Raw genomic sequence first — 16,650 nt, 5'->3', positions numbered from 1 at the left:
TACACTTGCGTTAGTTAACATGTGCAAGGGTAAATATGGAACGGCTGCAGTGTGGGAGCAAAACGTGCTGGGTGGAGAGCAAAATTCTTTAAGATTTTGGTGAAGATGTGATGTTTTCCTCTTTTGTTTGTCTTGGACAATTGGTTCGTAGTTTTTCCCATCACTACCGCAGATTCTCAACAGGTGGTATTAGTGGTGTGTTTGTTTTAGCTTTAAAAAAAAATTGAGTTGAAAGAATCTAGAGATTTTTATTTAGAGATTTTTAAAAAAGATTAAAGATATTTATGTTTGTTTACTATCATAAAAATTATTTTTTTTAGATTTAAAGCTCTTACACTTGAGTTTCTTATATTTAGAAGAAAAAAAAAGATTTTGAAAAAGCTACTTAAAATAGCTTTTCATTTTGAGGCTAAAAATGATTTTTTTAACAAAATGGATTTTTTTTTAAATCTAAAACAAACACTACAAAAATAAAAAAGTAATTTTTTTAGATAAAAATAGATTTTTTTTCAAAAAAATCCAAAACAAACAGGCCTAGTTCTTGGGGTGAGAGGACGAGAGTAGATTCTAGTGTTGGATTCTTGTATCAAAAGCCTTGCTTAGAGTGTAGTCACGAGTTATGTTGGTTGTAACGGCAATGCAATTATATGAATATGACGCGGAAGACTCACTGCCTAATGCATGTGTTAAGGTTTTGGGTAGATGTCATGTGCCAAATATGTTTAACATCAAAGTCTAAGTGAAGTGGAATTGAATTTGTGAAGAATGGGTATTATGTGAACTTTTAATTACCACCTTGAGGATAAGGTGTTTGTGCAAGATCAATGGAATGTAATGATCCAATATAGGTTCAATGTGATAGAATGGTCAAAGTAAGTAAAGATTATGATGAGTTATTTGCATTAGATATTTTAGTTAATTACCACATTAAGGAGAAGGTGTTTGTGCAAGATCAACGAAATGTAATGGCTCAAGATAGGTCCAATGTGATAGAATAGTCAAAGTAAGTAAAGATTATAATGAGTTAGTTGCATTAGATATTTTAGAGACGAGTCATCATATTCTCGTAGGATCTAGAGAGATCCATTATGATGAGTTGTTGGTTAAGTTGTTTGATGTGATGTCTTTTTCTCTTATTAGTTTTTGAGCATTGCCTCGTTGTTACTTGTGATCGCCAACATATATCACTTCACCTTTGCAAATATTTAGTGAATTTTTTAATGACTAAGTAACTTGTGTTCGAATATTTAGCTTTTACCTTACCACGTTTTTTTATTTAATACAAGATAAATGTAACATGTAGTTAGTGCATAAAGGATTTGGACAACTTAAACAAGTGATCAATGTTTTTTTTCTTAACACAAGTAATCAATTTTATAAATTCTTGCCTACAAAGAAAAATTGATTGAAATGAGAGAACCAAATGATCCCAGTTCCATACAGAATGACTATTAGACATAATCAACTTGCTACTTGACAGTTTTATTGATATTTATGGTTTGAAAGGTTTCAGTTTAACTGAGATGTGATTAATGTAATCTTATCTACGAATAACCGAATGGTTTTTCTTGGTCTAATGGGAATAGAAGAACAAATGGAATGGAAGGTAGTGGAAATGTGTTGTTATGCATTTTGATTGCCACTCAAGCGTGAAGTAAACTTGTCCCTCCCTTTTGCAGTTTTCATAATTACGTTTCTCTTTCTAATTTAGGTTTTCCACTCTGGAAAACATTCTCATTCTATTCATTGATTTCTCAATTCATTTTCACTCAATTATTAATCATTCTATTTCATGATTTTATCTTCAACTTAGGTTCACTCCACTCCCTTGATATGATGCAAACCAACAATGGTAGATGACATCAGTAATTTTTTTATTAAAGAAATATCTGGTGAGTTGGGTTCTACAAAGAGCTATGGAAGTCTCAAGACTAAGAAAACATTTAAAAAAGATACTTATGTATTACTCACCAATGCATTTTCACATAGATAACAAAAGTTGAACTCACATCCCTACAAAAGATATGAATTGAATCCCTTCATATCTACAGCAAATTGGTTGAAAGGAAGGGGTTGGAAGGTGGATAGGGGCTTGGATTAGTCAAGTTATTGGGCTTCAAAGGAACAAAGCAAAAGTGCCAAGAGCACTTGAAAATCTTTCAGAAAATTGTGAAAAAGGAACACAGTTTGAACTTATCCTCCGACCATGAACAATAAGAGATGTTTGAGGCCTAAAAACATGCATTGTGGAGCGCATGTCTAGACTCTAGGGTTTTGTTTGCGAGTTTAAGATGTTAATCGACTAAAAGATCATGTCAGGTACTACTTGCTACAAGCCTACAACTGTTGGCCATTTAGTAAAAACAATTATTATAGTTGAGGATGTGAGTGGGAGGAGATCCTCTCCGGCGACATTTTCTAATCTCTCCTCTTTTTTTACCAACCACTTTCATTTATTAAAAAATAATGAAAGATAGAGATGTGCACCGAAGACTAAACTCTCTCCTGTGAATAATCTCATGGGAGAGGAGCTAATTTAAAAATAAATGCTATAAATTGTAGTTCAACATATCAGTTTTAGACACACAATCAATTAAATGGTTTATTTTGCTTGTAATTTATCGCCTCGTGTCTTTACATTTTTATGCCCTTGTTTCTATAAAAGTTTAGAGTTGGTTTATTGTTCACTATTTGACTGTGAACACTATCTAGAATATATGAACATTGTTAGGAATCATAGTCACTTTCTTAATTCAAACATTTGATTTTAGAAATCATTATTAGCAATTTAGTCTATTTATTCTTCTAAAATGATAAAATTCAAAATAGCATTGTGTACAAGCTAACAAAGAATGGTATTTTAAGAGTTAAAAATTTATACAAAGAAATTATTAGTGATTATACACTTGTAATATAACACTATTTTACACCTGCATTCAATTATATCTCACTATGTAGATTTTTGTGAAGATAATTTAAAAAGTATTACAAATCATAATTTGATAAAAGAGTTCAATCACATTTCACCATAATATCAATTTAAAAAATCACACTTTTAGTTTCAATAATACTTTGAAATATAATTGATGCCAATGAAATTTTAGATTATACAAATATTTATTGAATAATAAGATGAATATTTATGAATTATACTTCACATGTGCGTTTGATGTCCGACATGTGTCAATGCGCAACAAAGTTCAATTTATGTGTAGGTTGTTGACAGTAATGTGGCACTAATGTAGTTGCCTATTTAAAAGTACACTCTTTGCATTTGCACCTGTACTATACCCTACCCTTGTCCTACCCAATTTAAGACCCTCCAACAACAAGCATCTCTTTCTCAAACCCAACCCAAAAACAACACAAACCTCCAAACACAAACAATGTCCCAACTCAGATTCACTTCCACCGTCTTCCTCTCTCTAACACTTCTCTTTCACACCTATCTCCCAATCTGCACTTCCCTCTTACCAACTACTGTTGACCTCAATCTGTTGAAGCACAGTGAAATGAATGATGCAGTAATCACAAAGAGGGTTTGTACCAAAACCATTGGAGAGTGTTTGACAGAACCTGAAATGTTGATGGATTCAGAGAGTAATAGAAGAGTTTTGGCAATGCAGAAAAAGTACATAAGCTATGATACATTGAAGAGGGATATGGTTCCTTGTGATAGACCTGGTGCTTCCTATTATAATTGTCATAGAAGACAAGCTAATCCTTATAGTAGAGGTTGTGAGGTTATTACTGCATGTGCCAGAGGTGCTCAAAGTCAAGAAATCAACACTTGACATTTTACTTTAAAATGGATCAAGGAAGGTTTCTTATTTCTTTCCTTTCCTTTCCCTTATTTAACCCTTTCTTCTTGTTGTTTTGTTTATGAGCTTTTTTCTATGTAGCTAATAAGATTATGATTTTGTATGCTTTTTAAACATATATTGTATTAAATATCTGATTAGTGTATTTATGAAAATGTCCTACTTTGTGTCTTAGTAAATGTGACTATGGAAGTGAGTGGTACTTTCCTTGGAATTATTTGAGAAATATAGGCTTGATAGAAATTTGGGGTTATAATTTCAGTTTGCATACATCATTTTGTCAGAAAGTAAGAGCTATGTCTAGAAATATTAAATGGTGTCCCTTTTGGTAACAAAATTGTACAATCAAATGCTCATACAACAATTAGTAATAGGACTTGGTTGCAGTGCTGAACTTATTCTTGAAATTGTGTTCATAACCTTCTGTTATTAGGATTACAAAAATGTAAGAGAGTTTTAAGTCGTGATTGTGGTCGCAGTTATACAGCAATTCTTGATGTTGTAGAAAAATGCAGCTGATGTAGTCACAATTGTGATTGCAAAGGCTTTGAATTGCCGCAGTTGCGAACTGCAATTCAAAACCATTGGAATAATGGTTATTTTCCCCAAGCTAGGTGCTTTCGAGAAGTTATATTTTCAGGAAGAAATCAAGCTTTAAATGGGTATTAAACCTGCTAGAGGCAATTGAAAATCTTTGGTATATTTGATTTACTACTACAGGCACTTCATAATGAGTCAAACAATATTATGCAGAACTGCTAGAGAAAATCAGTTGATTTCTTCATATTGATATATAGAAGACAAGAACTGAAAATATGAACTGCATAACCACCTTATTTAAAACAATCTGTCGCTTGCTTCCAAACATCAAATTTCATATGTTCTTCGCCAATTGCCATTATGTAGTTTGACGTGCTTGAGTTCTTTGTGAAAGCTTGTCTTCATAGCTCAGTCCCCAGCTTGCCTCTGCGGTATGAATATTTGACCAATTATATGGTGTGTGTCGAGAATGTGTTTCTAGCATAATTCTTTACATGTAGCATTGGTTGTAAGATCTTACTAAAATCCAATCGATTAATTAAAAGTTAGGTCCCTTGCAATATCAAGCATATATGATCTCATTTGAAGTCAATGTTTTTGGAAAGAGGCCATTTATGTTGAAAAATTAATTAATTTACATGTCCTTTTCCTAACTCTGTCCTTTTTGAACTAGGTTGGATAGCCTGTTGAAAACTTAGCATCTAGAACTGATTTTTGAGCTTTCTTGTAAGATAAGTATCCAATCAATATAATAGATGTAGAGATGAAGATACTAATTGATATCCCCTTCTAGATCCGTGGCCTGGATCATTTGTGATTATTATTTAAATGTTTAGAAAATGAAGCACCATTTTTGAATGGATGCACACATTGGGTGATGAATATTCCTATTTTTTTAACTCATGTTAGTATCTTGGTTGGAAACTTGCACCATATAAGATATGTTCAACAGTATATGTGATTCCACTTTACTTTTAAATGTTTTTCTATTTCTGTACTACTTGAAGAAAAATTCATGTGGGACAATAGTACTTCTTTTCCTTTCCTTTTTACGCTTATTTAACTGCATCAATGACACCCCTTCCTAATTAGAAGAGTCAATTTTTAGTTATTCATCTTTATGATAGCAACTCCATCCATCTGGCTCATACAATATATTTTTCCATGTGTCTCAAGAGAGGATGAAGCTGCTAGTGACTATAGTCAGAAAAGGTCATTAAGCTGAGAGCATGGGACTAAATGTTGTCAAAAGTGTATTGTTGTTAACAAATTTGACAAATATACAAATAGTTGAGTTAGAATTTGTTCTGGTACAACAAAAGAATCACATTCCTTAGGAATTAGGAAATGAGATTGAGTGTACCTTATAAGCACATACTCTCTTGAATCCACTTAGGTGTCTTTTAGCTGTGGACAAAACTGAAAGGGCTCACATAAGACCCAATGGGACAATGCCTCAGAAAAGTGGTGCAAAATTTTTTGAGGTTAGAACATTTGTAGTACGAGGATTGGCACACCCTTTTGCCTCTCAGCCTCAACTGAAGGCTACAGTTCTAGTACACTAAAAGTCTAACATAGCTTGTGAATCAAGACCAAGTGATTTATAAACACACACACTCTACTCAACCTAATGAGGCGTCTTTTAAATAAGGACAAACTGTGATGGCTCGCATAAGACCTAGAGCGAACAATACTTCATAAAAATGGTTTAACAGACTTATGTTTGGAATATAATTGTTTGGAGTATGTTACTTGCTACTCATTGATGGTTGTTTTAAAAGGTAACATTTTTTTTTTTTGTCAAGTAAACTAGTGGCCAGAATTTCACGTCTTAAGGTGAATAAGTGGGATATTCGGGGTTCAAACCCCGGCCCTTACATATCGTAATGTCCTTATTGACCGAGTTATGGTCACGGGAACAAAAGGTAACATTTTTACTAGTTACAAAAGGGGACCATATTTTTCACTTAATAAAGTATTGTTAGAAATTGTCTAAAATAATCTATCATCTATGACTGAGTTGTTCTCACATTTACACAACAATCTCTTGTCCAAACTGTAGTCGACCACATTTAGGATATCACAGATTTGAGTGTTCTTGACTATCACATGTGTCATATGTGGCATGTCCATAGCAATAACAATGGTGTAGCTGTAGATAGATACAAGAAGGCATTTTTCTGTCATATATTAAAGAAACGAAATGAAATTTGCTGAACCTTAGATTTGAGTCTATGAAGAGACATGAAGCATCGAATGGCATTTGTGATGATTAAGGGCCAATTGCCACAAGAAGGAAATTTGTTATATATGAACTAGAGAAAAAAAGTGATATTTTTTGTCTTAAATATATTCTTAATCCTATATTTTAACTATGTTTTTACTGATTCACAATTTTAGTCACTATCAAATTTCAAAAACAAAAAATTGTCACCATCAAATTTGTGGCTTATTTTTGCTATTGTATTAAGTTGAATAATAAACTGAAAAATCATTGGATAATGTATGCACGAATCATATCAAACTCCCAGCCACGTGTGTAAACAATCTGAGTAATGTCTTAAATAATGTATATTTTCCTTTTAATAAAATTTGGTAATCATACATAACTTTTTGAGTGGGTTTGGTGCACTTACCACAAAGGTAGCTCAAAATCGTTCAACAACGTGTAATTGATTCTCTTTGTCTTGAAGGAAGTCCAAAAGCCGTAAAATTTACGTAAAATAATGATGCTATGGCAACATCACAACAAAGAATGTACTACATTTTCAAAATTTGTTTTGTATATGTGTGTGTTAATGCACCTACCACGCTCTACCGCAGCAGCCTTAAAAATGAGATATTACTTTGATTTTTCTTTCACGGCTTTATTGTTCGGTTGCTATCAACGTATCAAGATTAGTAATTTATTGGGAACTTGATTAGTTCAACTGATTTAAGTAAGAGCAATGCTATATCTCTAGAAAAATAACATCAAGAATTCTTCAAGAATAAAGAATAGCCAATCACAATGCACTATTTGCCACAATTCAAGGAGGTGTGGCTGAAAAAAAGGAAGTTGACAAATAAATCATCCAATTAAAATTTGCCAACTGTGTCTTGAAAAATTCTTGAAGCTATTTTTCTTGAGAAGTAGCATTTTCCTTTAAGTAAAGGATTGAAAACATAGATGACACGAGTTCAAATTCAGATGAATGAAAAAAATATTGACATAATTAATTACAACTCCCTTTTATCCTACATGTAAGAAAAAGTTTGATCAACACAAGTTGATGTATTTGATCAACATTTATTCATAAATAAATATAAAAATAGTTAAGTTTTTCACCAACTATTGAGACTCGACTAGTTAAACTTGAAGTTATTGATTCATGAATAACTCATTTATATATGCTTAAATATGTTTCTACACTTCTGAGCACCTCTTAAGTGGCTTATGAACTCTGTATAAGTACGAATCGTTTGGAAGAACACGTGGATTTTTTTTTCATGTTCATCAAAGGAAAGATGAATTTACATTCACCTTCAAAGATCATCCATGTTTAAAGTTCCTTGCCACATGTGTTGTGTGTGAGTTGTGCTCGTGCCTGCATTTCCTCCAGAAAGGAAAGTGTTTGATCGACTTCCCTAAGTCGAGTGAATTAACAGGCTAAACTCTCGCATTTATTTTGCGGAAAATGCTACATGTCCCGACATTTTTTATCACAAGAACATAGCGACAATGAAAAAGTAACTGCAACAATATTTTTTTTATTCCCATCTACCCTTTGTATTGTAATTATTCCCATCTACCACGCAACTTTCTTTATTTTGCCATTACAATTTCTTCATGGCACTTAATACTTGCAACATAGTCAAAGTTGCGGTAACACCCATTCTTGCAAGAAATTTGCTGTTGACACATACCATATGGCTGGGACACACATGTAAATGACCTTTTTGCCCCCTCGGCAGTTAACTGCCGAGGAATTTGAAATCCGGCTGCAGTTAACTGCCGAGGAATTCCTCGGTAGTTAACTGCCGAGGATTATGTTTCTTCAGATGAAACAGGAAACCTGCTCCCCCTACACACTATTTTCTCATCACCTTCATACCACTCCAATCCACCCCAAAATCTAAAATTTTTTTCATCAAATCTTGCTCCAAAATGATTCAAGCATCAAGCATAGGATGATTCAACACACTTTTGACGTAAAAAAACAGGTATTGTGCATTTTATTCGGTTTATTTTTTGGTATTTTTTGGATATGTCAGGGTAGTTTTACAACGTCAGCTACGTAACACTGTCATGGGGAATATCGGCAGTTTACTGCCGAGGAAATCCTCGGTACCTTACTGCCGAGGAAAACCTCGGTAGTTAACTACCGAGGAACTCTTGGGAAAAATTTTCAGGACGAAAAAATGGCAGCTACTGCCATTTTTTCAATTTTTTTTTTTTTTTGTTTTTTTTGTTTTGGTTCATTATGACATTGATGTTTATGCATTAGTAAGTTGTTAATTTATATTTTTGTGTTGTTTAATTATAGTAATGACCGAGAACGCGGAAGATGTTTCGGGAGAGACAAAACGTAATTTTGTCCAAATTTCCGGAGATGTCAAACCGCCTAAGGTTGAAGTCAAACCAAACATTGATGGAGCTTCCGTCCATGTTGAAGCTTCTAAATATGTTAGCCCCGGTGTCGTCCCACTTCAAGCCCACGAAGTTGACACGGCTAGGTTTTTTTCTGACGACATTAAGTTTCAAGATAGAGAAGAATTGCTTGGGTGGGTACGTTGTCAAGCAAACAAGGCGGGATTTACAATTGTTACACAAAGATCAAGCTTGATCCATCCAATATTGCGCCTAGTGTGTGAAAGGAGTGGAGCTCACAAAGTGCCTAAAAAAAAACCGAAGCATGCGACAACGGGCTCAAGAAAATGCGGGTGCTTGTTCATGATTAGTGGATATCAAAGTACGCAAACAAAGGAATGGGGATTGAACATTCTTAATGGAGTTCACAACCATGCGATGGAGCCGGCTTTAGAAGGACACATTCTTGCCGGTAGATTAAAGGAGGATGACAAGAAGATTGTACATGACTTGACCAAGAGCAAGGTGCTTCCAAGAAATATTTTGATACACTTGAAGAACAAAAGACCACATTGCATGACAAATGTGAAGCAAGTGTACAATGAACGTCAAAAAATATGGAAGGCAAATAGAGGTGACAAGAAGCCGTTGCAATATCTAATCTCGAAGTTGGAGGAGCACAACTATACTTATTACTCAAGAACACATGGTGAAAGTAATACAATCGAAGATATCTTTTGGGCTCATCCAACATCCGTTAAGTTGTTTAACAATTTTCCAACGGTTTTGGTTATGGACTCCACCTACAAAACCAACTTGTATAAGATGCCAATGTTTGAGGTAGTTGGGGTAACTTCGACCGATTTGACATATTCGGTTGGGTTTGGATTCTTGATGCATGAGAAAGAGGAAAACTTTGTTTGGGTTTTAAAAATGTTGCGTAAACTTCTTACTTCAAAGATGAATATGCCTAAGGTGATTGTTACCGACAGAGATGGGTCTTTGATGAAAGCGGTTGGAATTGTTTTCCCGGAAAGTTATGGTATGAATTGTTACTTTCATGTGCAAGCAAATGTTAAACAAAGGTGCGTCTTAGATTGTAAATATCCTATGGGAAAAAAGGATGGGAAAGAGGTGAGTAATCGCGATGTTGTCAAGAAGATCATGAGGGCATGGAAAGATATGGTTGAATCGTCCACTCAAGAGTTATATGCAAATGCATTAGTGGAGTTCCAAGATGCTTGTAGTGATTTCCCACCTTTCCTAGCCTATGCCATGACCACCTTGAATGAAGTGAAGGAGAAAATAGTGAGGGTATGGACAGACCGTGTGTTGCATCTTGGTTGTAGATCCACCAATAGGGTAGAATTGGCTCATGCTTTGGTGAAGAAATATTTAGACAATAGTGTGGGTGATTTGGGTACTTGTTGGGAGAAAATACATAACATGTTGTTGCTTCAACACACTGCGATACAAACAGCCTTTGGTCAAAGCGTTACCGTGTTGGAACATAGATTCAAAGATGTCACTTTGTACTCCGGCTTAGGTGGTCATGTGTCTAGATATGCTTTGGACAACATTGCTATGGAAGAGTCACGTTGTAGGGAAACGTTGTGCATGAACAAGGAAATTTGTGGTTGTGTTCAAAGGACATCTTATGGCTTACCATGTGCATGCGAAATTGCAACTAAACTCCTTGAAGAAAAGCCAATTTTATTGGATGAGATACACCACCATTGGCAAAGGTTACGCATGGGAGAAGAAAGTAATGAACTTGGTTTTTCGGTGGATGATGAGTTGAAGGGTATTGTAGAACGTCTCAAGAAACTCCCTTTCCAAATGAAGCTTGAAGTCAAGGAGGCTTTGCGGCAATTGGCATTTCCTGAAACCACCATGATGTCTCCACCACCACAAAAAGCAACAACCAAGGGAGCCAAGAAAAAAGTGGACATTGCGAGGTCTAAAGGAAGAATTACATCCACTAGCCGGATCCCTTCTTCTTGGGAGGTTGTTGATTCCCAAAATCCGGATAGTCAACCGTCACCATCACCAACAACATCATCATATAAAAGGAAAAAAGGTGCTCGTCTTGGTAAAGCACCAATTTCCCCACTTCCACCACCTTCTCGATATCCAAAGCCTAAGGCTATCCCGGTTATGAGGCCTATTGATTATATGCCACGCTTCATGCTTCCATTTATTGAAAAAGTGGTGGATGTTATTGGCGATGGACATTGTGGATTCCGGGCTATAGCCGAGTTCATGGGCTTAACCGAACAAAATCATCTCATGATTCGTACACATCTTATTCAAGAATTGAAAGATCATAGAGATGATTATGTTGAAGTATTTGCGGGTGAGGATCGTTATAACTACATTTTAAATGGCTTACATCCTCCCGCAAATACAAAAAGTTGTGCACATCTTGTTGATAAGTGGTTGACTTTTCCGGACATGGGGCACATTGTTGCCAATTATTACAAAAGGTGTGTGGTTGTGTTGACAAATCTTGAAGTTGGTAACTCAGAATCTTTTTTCCCACTAAGAGGGCCACCACCGCCGGGCAAGCAAAAAACTCCCATCATGTGCCTTGGGGTAATTCCTAATCACTTTGTGCTTATTTACTTGAGGAATGGTTGTCCACTACCTCCATCATCTACGGAGTGGCACAATCACAAGAAACAAGATGCGGTGACTTGGGAAGATGAGTATTTGGATCAACATGAGTTGTTCCGAAAGCTCATGGCTATTGAAAGTGGAAACAAACCGCCAAAACCACAAAAGGAATCAAACAAAGCGGCGCCTATTTTGTTGGACACTCCCGAAAAACCAAAGCAACAATTTGAAGTTATTGCGGAAGATGAGGAAGATTTTATGTCACTTGATCTTCTCCAATCACTTGGCAATTAACAAGGGATTTTTTTGTCGGTGTTAGTCCTTTTTTTTGGTAGAAATTACACCGACGTATATTTTGGGGTCAAAATTGTAATGCCAATTTTTTGTGGCCAATATATAAGTAACATTATGTAATTTATATTGATATATATGATAACATGACTTTTATTGACTTGAAACTAGTGCAATACTTATTTATAGCTTATTAATGTTTGCACATTTGATTTATTCGTTATTACATTCCATTTAATTTTGTTCTAATCTATGATTATTTTGTTAAAGCTTTTGTCAAGTGAAACATGTCAGAGGTTGCAAGAATTGAAGGGCGTGTTAGGTATTGCGCGTTTAAAAAGACGGTTAAGGTTATGATAACACCGACGGACTCTATTGATGATTTGAAGACACAACTTAACACTTATTTTGAGCATCTTGGTGAAAATCAATATACACGTCACTTGTCTGCTCTAATGCCAATGATAGACCTAGGAGAAGATAGAGATGAATTCACATGGAAAACGGCAAGCTATATGCCTTGGCTTATTAAAGACGATAGCGACGTCGGATTTATGTTTAGGAATATGGTGGAAAATAATGTATTATATATATATGTTCGTTCCATATGCAATTGTAATGAATGTAAGTAGGGATTTAATTTAATGATGTGTAATGATGTGTAATGACTTGTAATGTGTTGTTTGATTATGGACACTATGTTCCGTTTTGATGAATTTCAAACTTTTGTGTGGTTTGAACCAAATGTCGGTTTGATTTAATTATGGACATATGTAAAAGATATTGTATTTTTCTTGTTTATGACCGAGTTTCATTGTTGTATAATTTGAATTGCATATGGAAATGCTCTGGTAAAATTACAGGTAAAAACTGGCCGAAAAATGGCTTGGAAATGCTTAGCATTAATGCAGAACCTGCTGTCTGCATAAATGCTTTCCTCGGCAGTTAACTACCGAGGAATTCCTCGGCAGTTAACTGCAGCCGGATTTCAAATTCCTCGGCAGTTAACTGCCGAGGGGGCAAAAACGTATTTTACATGTGTGTCCCAGCCTTCTCTAATGTGTGAACAGCAATTTTCTTCTTGCAATTTGATTTCTAGGTGAAACCAGATTTATCTACATCTTTGATAAACTATAGATTACTACAGGGACCTTCTCCTAAGAACCTGAGGGTTGACACAAAATACTTCCGACCACCTAAACTCTCACAATAATTCATTTAGGTTTAATAAACTGAATCAATTCTCATAATTACTTACTCTTATCTCCTTTACTGATCGTAATAAAAGCCTCAAGAGTTTTGGGTCAAGGTAGCTCTCCTAAAGCAATGTCTCTGTTTCCAGTTGAAGCCAACCTTACCACCAAGGACACATTTACAAGTTCGACAAGTGGACAATATAGTTGATATTGATATGTTTTGAGAAACCTTAGCATGTGTTTGTTTTGCCATGCACTCACTTTCTATTATCATATTTTTCTTTGTTAAAATCACAAAAAAGATGCATAACCACAGCAAATCCGGACTCTAGTAAATCCAAACACACGTTGAATGGGATTTTCGTGTTGAAAAATAATTGATTGTGAAAAGCAAATTTTTGTTTTGGTTACATTCTTTGTGAAAAGCAAATTGATTCCAGTCACTATCCCTAATTGACCCTGTTCTAAAACTATTGCATTGGTTTATTTGAACAATAAGTGGACAGTTAATTAGATATAGTTACTTTTTTATCATTCTGCATTATTATTATTTTTGAAAGCGATCATTTGGATTCTTGCATCCAGCGCTACATGTCAAATTATTTTCTTTTCTGGAGGTAAATTCTGTGCAAAGTTTTTCTTCTTTTAATTTTGTTTTTGTTGGAGATATTAGTATATCATGTAATTTTGCCAAGTGTTAGTCATAAAGTGAAAAATAAGCAAATATAGATTAAAACAAATCGAATGTAATACAGTAAGCACATATTTTTCTGCATTTTTTTCCTAACTTGATTCTGTCAAAGATTGGACAAGAACACATGTAAATATACTCTGATAATCAATCATAACAGACACAGCCACAACCTAAGCTTTATTCATACCCAATTGGTCTCATTTGACAGAAACCAACAGGTTTTTTTGCTCATACCCTTCAACCCGGTGGAATTGAGATTCTAGGATAATAATCCAAAAGAATTCCCAATCTACCACAAATCTAAAAATTGTAATGAGAAAACAAAAATCCAAAATCGAATGCGGAACAATACGGATAGAATCATCTTTATTCTTTCCCTCTGCCATCTCTTGATCATCTCAATACCTGTAGTGGGCAGGCTTGTATGGACCCTCAACAGGCACACTGATGTAATCTGCCTGATCTTTGGAGAGCTTGGTGAGCTTAGCTCCAAGCTGGCCAAGATGAAGAGCAGCAACCTTCTCATCAAGGTGCTTAGGCAAAACATATACCTTCTTTTCATACTTGCCGGAAGTCTTTTCCTTCCACAACTCAATCTGGGCAATGACTTGGTTGGTGAAGGAGCATGACATGACGAAACTGGGGTGTCCAGTAGCACATCCCAAGTTCATCAAACGACCTTCGGCCAAGACAATGATGCCAGTTTTGGTTTCAGGGAAAACCCATCTGTCAGTTTGTGGCTTAATTGTGATGCGCTTCACACCAGGGTAAGTCTCAAGTCCATGCATGTCAATTTCATTGTCGAAGTGACCAATATTGCAGACAATGGCATTGTTCTTCATTTTCTTCATGTCACTAACCATGATAATGTCTTTGTTACCGGTTGTGGTAACAAAGATGTCAGCCTCGGAGATAACATCCTCCAAAGTCAAGACTTGAAGACCTTCCATAAGAGCTTGAAGTGCACAAATTGGATCGATCTCAGTCACGATCACACGAGCACCACCCTGTTTCAATGCAGCAGCACAACCCTTGCCAACATCTCCATATCCACATACAACAGCAACCTTTCCGGCAATCATCACATCAGTAGCTCTCATCAGTCCATCGGGGAGTGAGTGACGGCAACCGTACAAGTTGTCAAACTGTTAATATCACAAAACAACATTATTTGTTAGACAACAACAAACAAAAGATAAACAGATTTGGACTCGCAACAAGATAGCAACCACAATCTGAATTGCAACATCAATATTTTATGTTTGTTTTATGTAAGATTGCAAGGATTCCAGATCCACAATTGAGATGCATTAGCTGTATTCAATTATGGATTATGAATCTCAAAAATTTGAAACATTAGATCCAACCAACCTTTTCTTTATACTATTCCAAGTTCCAACCAACACTGTTGGTTCAACATGAAATTATAAAACAATATCATTGTGAATTTTAAATATTTTCAGATCTTCAAGACACACTAAAAAAAGACAAATGTATCACACATGTCATGTTAATTTTAATGAAAAATAACGCTCTCCCATTTTATGGGAGCCACCAAACCCATCACAATTTAGCAAATTCAAAAAACAAAACATAGATCTGAAATTGAAATTAACAAAAAAGACATAACAACAACAGATCTAAATCGAATCAAATCAAATCAAACACAAAAACTCATCAAAAACCAAAAATAGAAACAAGAAAGAAAAAAATATACCTTGCTCTTGGTAACAGAGTCATTGACATTGATAGCAGGGAACAAAAGAGTACCACTGGCTTGCATCTGGTAAAGCCTCTTAACACCAGTGGTAGTTTCTTCAGAAACACCAACAATTCTAGTCTTCATCTTCTGGTACCTCTTAGGATCAGTCTTCAAACCATCTCTGATAATGGTAAGAACAATCTGCATCTCAGCATTATCAGTGGAAGAAGGATCAGGTAACTGACCAGTCTTCTCAAAAACCTCTTCAGCCTTAACACCTTCATGGATCAAAAGCGTCACATCACCACCATCATCAACGATGAGATCTGGTCCACCACCAGGACCCCAGTCAAGAGCACGTTCAGAGCACCACCAATACTCTTGAAGAGTTTCACCTTTCCATGCGAACACGGCGGCGCTGTCACGAGCGATGGCAGCAGCGGCGTGGTCTTGAGTGGAGAAGATGTTGCAGGAACACCAACGGACTTCAGCGCCGAGAGCGGTTAGGGTTTCGATCAGGACGGCGGTTTGGATTGTCATGTGAAGTGAACCGGTGATTCTAGCACCTTTGAAGGGTTGGGATGGACCGAATTCGGTTCGGCAGGACATTAGACCGGGCATTTCGACTTCGGCGAGCTCGATTTCGAGACGGCCGAAGTCGGCTTGGGACATGTCCTTGACCTTGTATTCGCGGCCGCTAGCGGTGGTTTCAACCAGCAACGCCATTGCGATGGATCGGAAATGGAAAATACGGAGAAGTAGAAAGAGAGCTTTGGGTAAGAGAATAGAATGAGGGGAGTGTGTGTGTTTGGGAGAGTGGGGATGTGTAAGTATAAATAGGTTTGAAATGCTCAAAATGGATGATGCGTATTTTTCGAGTGGTTATGGTTGGGATCAATCAAAGCTATTCCTACTTCATCTCCTTTTTTTAGACTAATAATCCCTTTTTTATTCTTAAATAATGTGTTTGTCAGAAAAAGAAAAGCTTACATAATAATGTGATGTGATGACTCCCTAATGTCCACTTTTCTATTTTTAGTTTTTTATATAAAAATTTAAAAGTTTTACACAGTAGTATTTCAGTATAATTAAAAATATTTTTTTGGAGGGATCAAATATAGTACTCCCTCCGGCCCCGTATATCTGAGTCAGTTTGGTTTTTCACACAGATTAAGAAAAATATATAAATAAAGGGAAAAGTGGAATATATTGAATTGGGA

At 35.7% G+C, this 16,650-nt stretch overlaps 2 protein-coding genes and 1 long non-coding RNA gene across 3 annotated transcripts; 2 read left to right on the top strand and 1 right to left on the bottom strand.

The window, feature by feature from the left end:
- Window positions 1-3,287: 3,287 nt before the first annotated feature.
- On the top strand, window positions 3,288-4,000 carry LOC146940805 (protein RALF-like 31). Its single transcript, XM_085754571.1, has one exon. The coding sequence runs from the start codon at window positions 3,387-3,389 to the stop codon at window positions 3,792-3,794; it is 408 nt and encodes a 135-aa protein (XP_085610697.1). The 5' UTR covers window positions 3,288-3,386; the 3' UTR covers window positions 3,795-4,000.
- Window positions 4,001-8,242: 4,242 nt separating this feature from the next.
- LOC146940804 (uncharacterized) lies at window positions 8,243-12,583 on the top strand. Its single transcript, XR_015032165.1, has 2 exons — window positions 8,243-8,564; window positions 12,109-12,583. It is a non-coding gene; the product is annotated as an uncharacterized LOC146940804 (long non-coding RNA).
- A 1,160-nt stretch (window positions 12,584-13,743) lies between these two features.
- On the bottom strand, window positions 13,744-16,236 carry LOC146940803 (adenosylhomocysteinase). The gene is made up of 2 exons (XM_085754568.1): window positions 15,446-16,236; window positions 13,744-14,873 (listed from the first exon to the last, which is right to left on the bottom strand). Exons 1-2 carry the CDS (start codon window positions 16,154-16,156, stop codon window positions 14,127-14,129), a joined length of 1,458 nt encoding a protein of 485 aa, XP_085610694.1. The 5' UTR covers window positions 16,157-16,236; the 3' UTR covers window positions 13,744-14,126.
- Between the last annotated feature and the right edge of the window lie 414 nt (window positions 16,237-16,650).

Source organism: Medicago sativa, chromosome 3 (genome assembly GCF_051527215.1).
Source record: "Medicago sativa cultivar Bolivia chromosome 3, Bolivia_mono, whole genome shotgun sequence".
NCBI lineage: Eukaryota > Viridiplantae > Streptophyta > Magnoliopsida > Fabales > Fabaceae > Medicago > Medicago sativa.
Note: the sequence above shows the minus strand (reverse complement) of the source record. Positions and strands in the feature narration are given on the sequence as shown.

Excerpts from the sequence above, each read along its gene's own strand:
- LOC146940805 (XM_085754571.1), top strand. The coding sequence starts at position 3,387 with ATGTCCCAACTCAGATTCACTTCCACCGTCTTCCTCTCTCTAACACTT.
- LOC146940803 (XM_085754568.1), bottom strand. The coding sequence starts at position 16,156 with ATGGCGTTGCTGGTTGAAACCACCGCTAGCGGCCGCGAATACAAGGTC. Across the intron at positions 14,874-15,445 it reads ACTCTGTTACCAAGAGCAAG|TTTGACAACTTGTACGGTTG; the intron begins GTATATTTTTTT and ends TGATATTAACAG.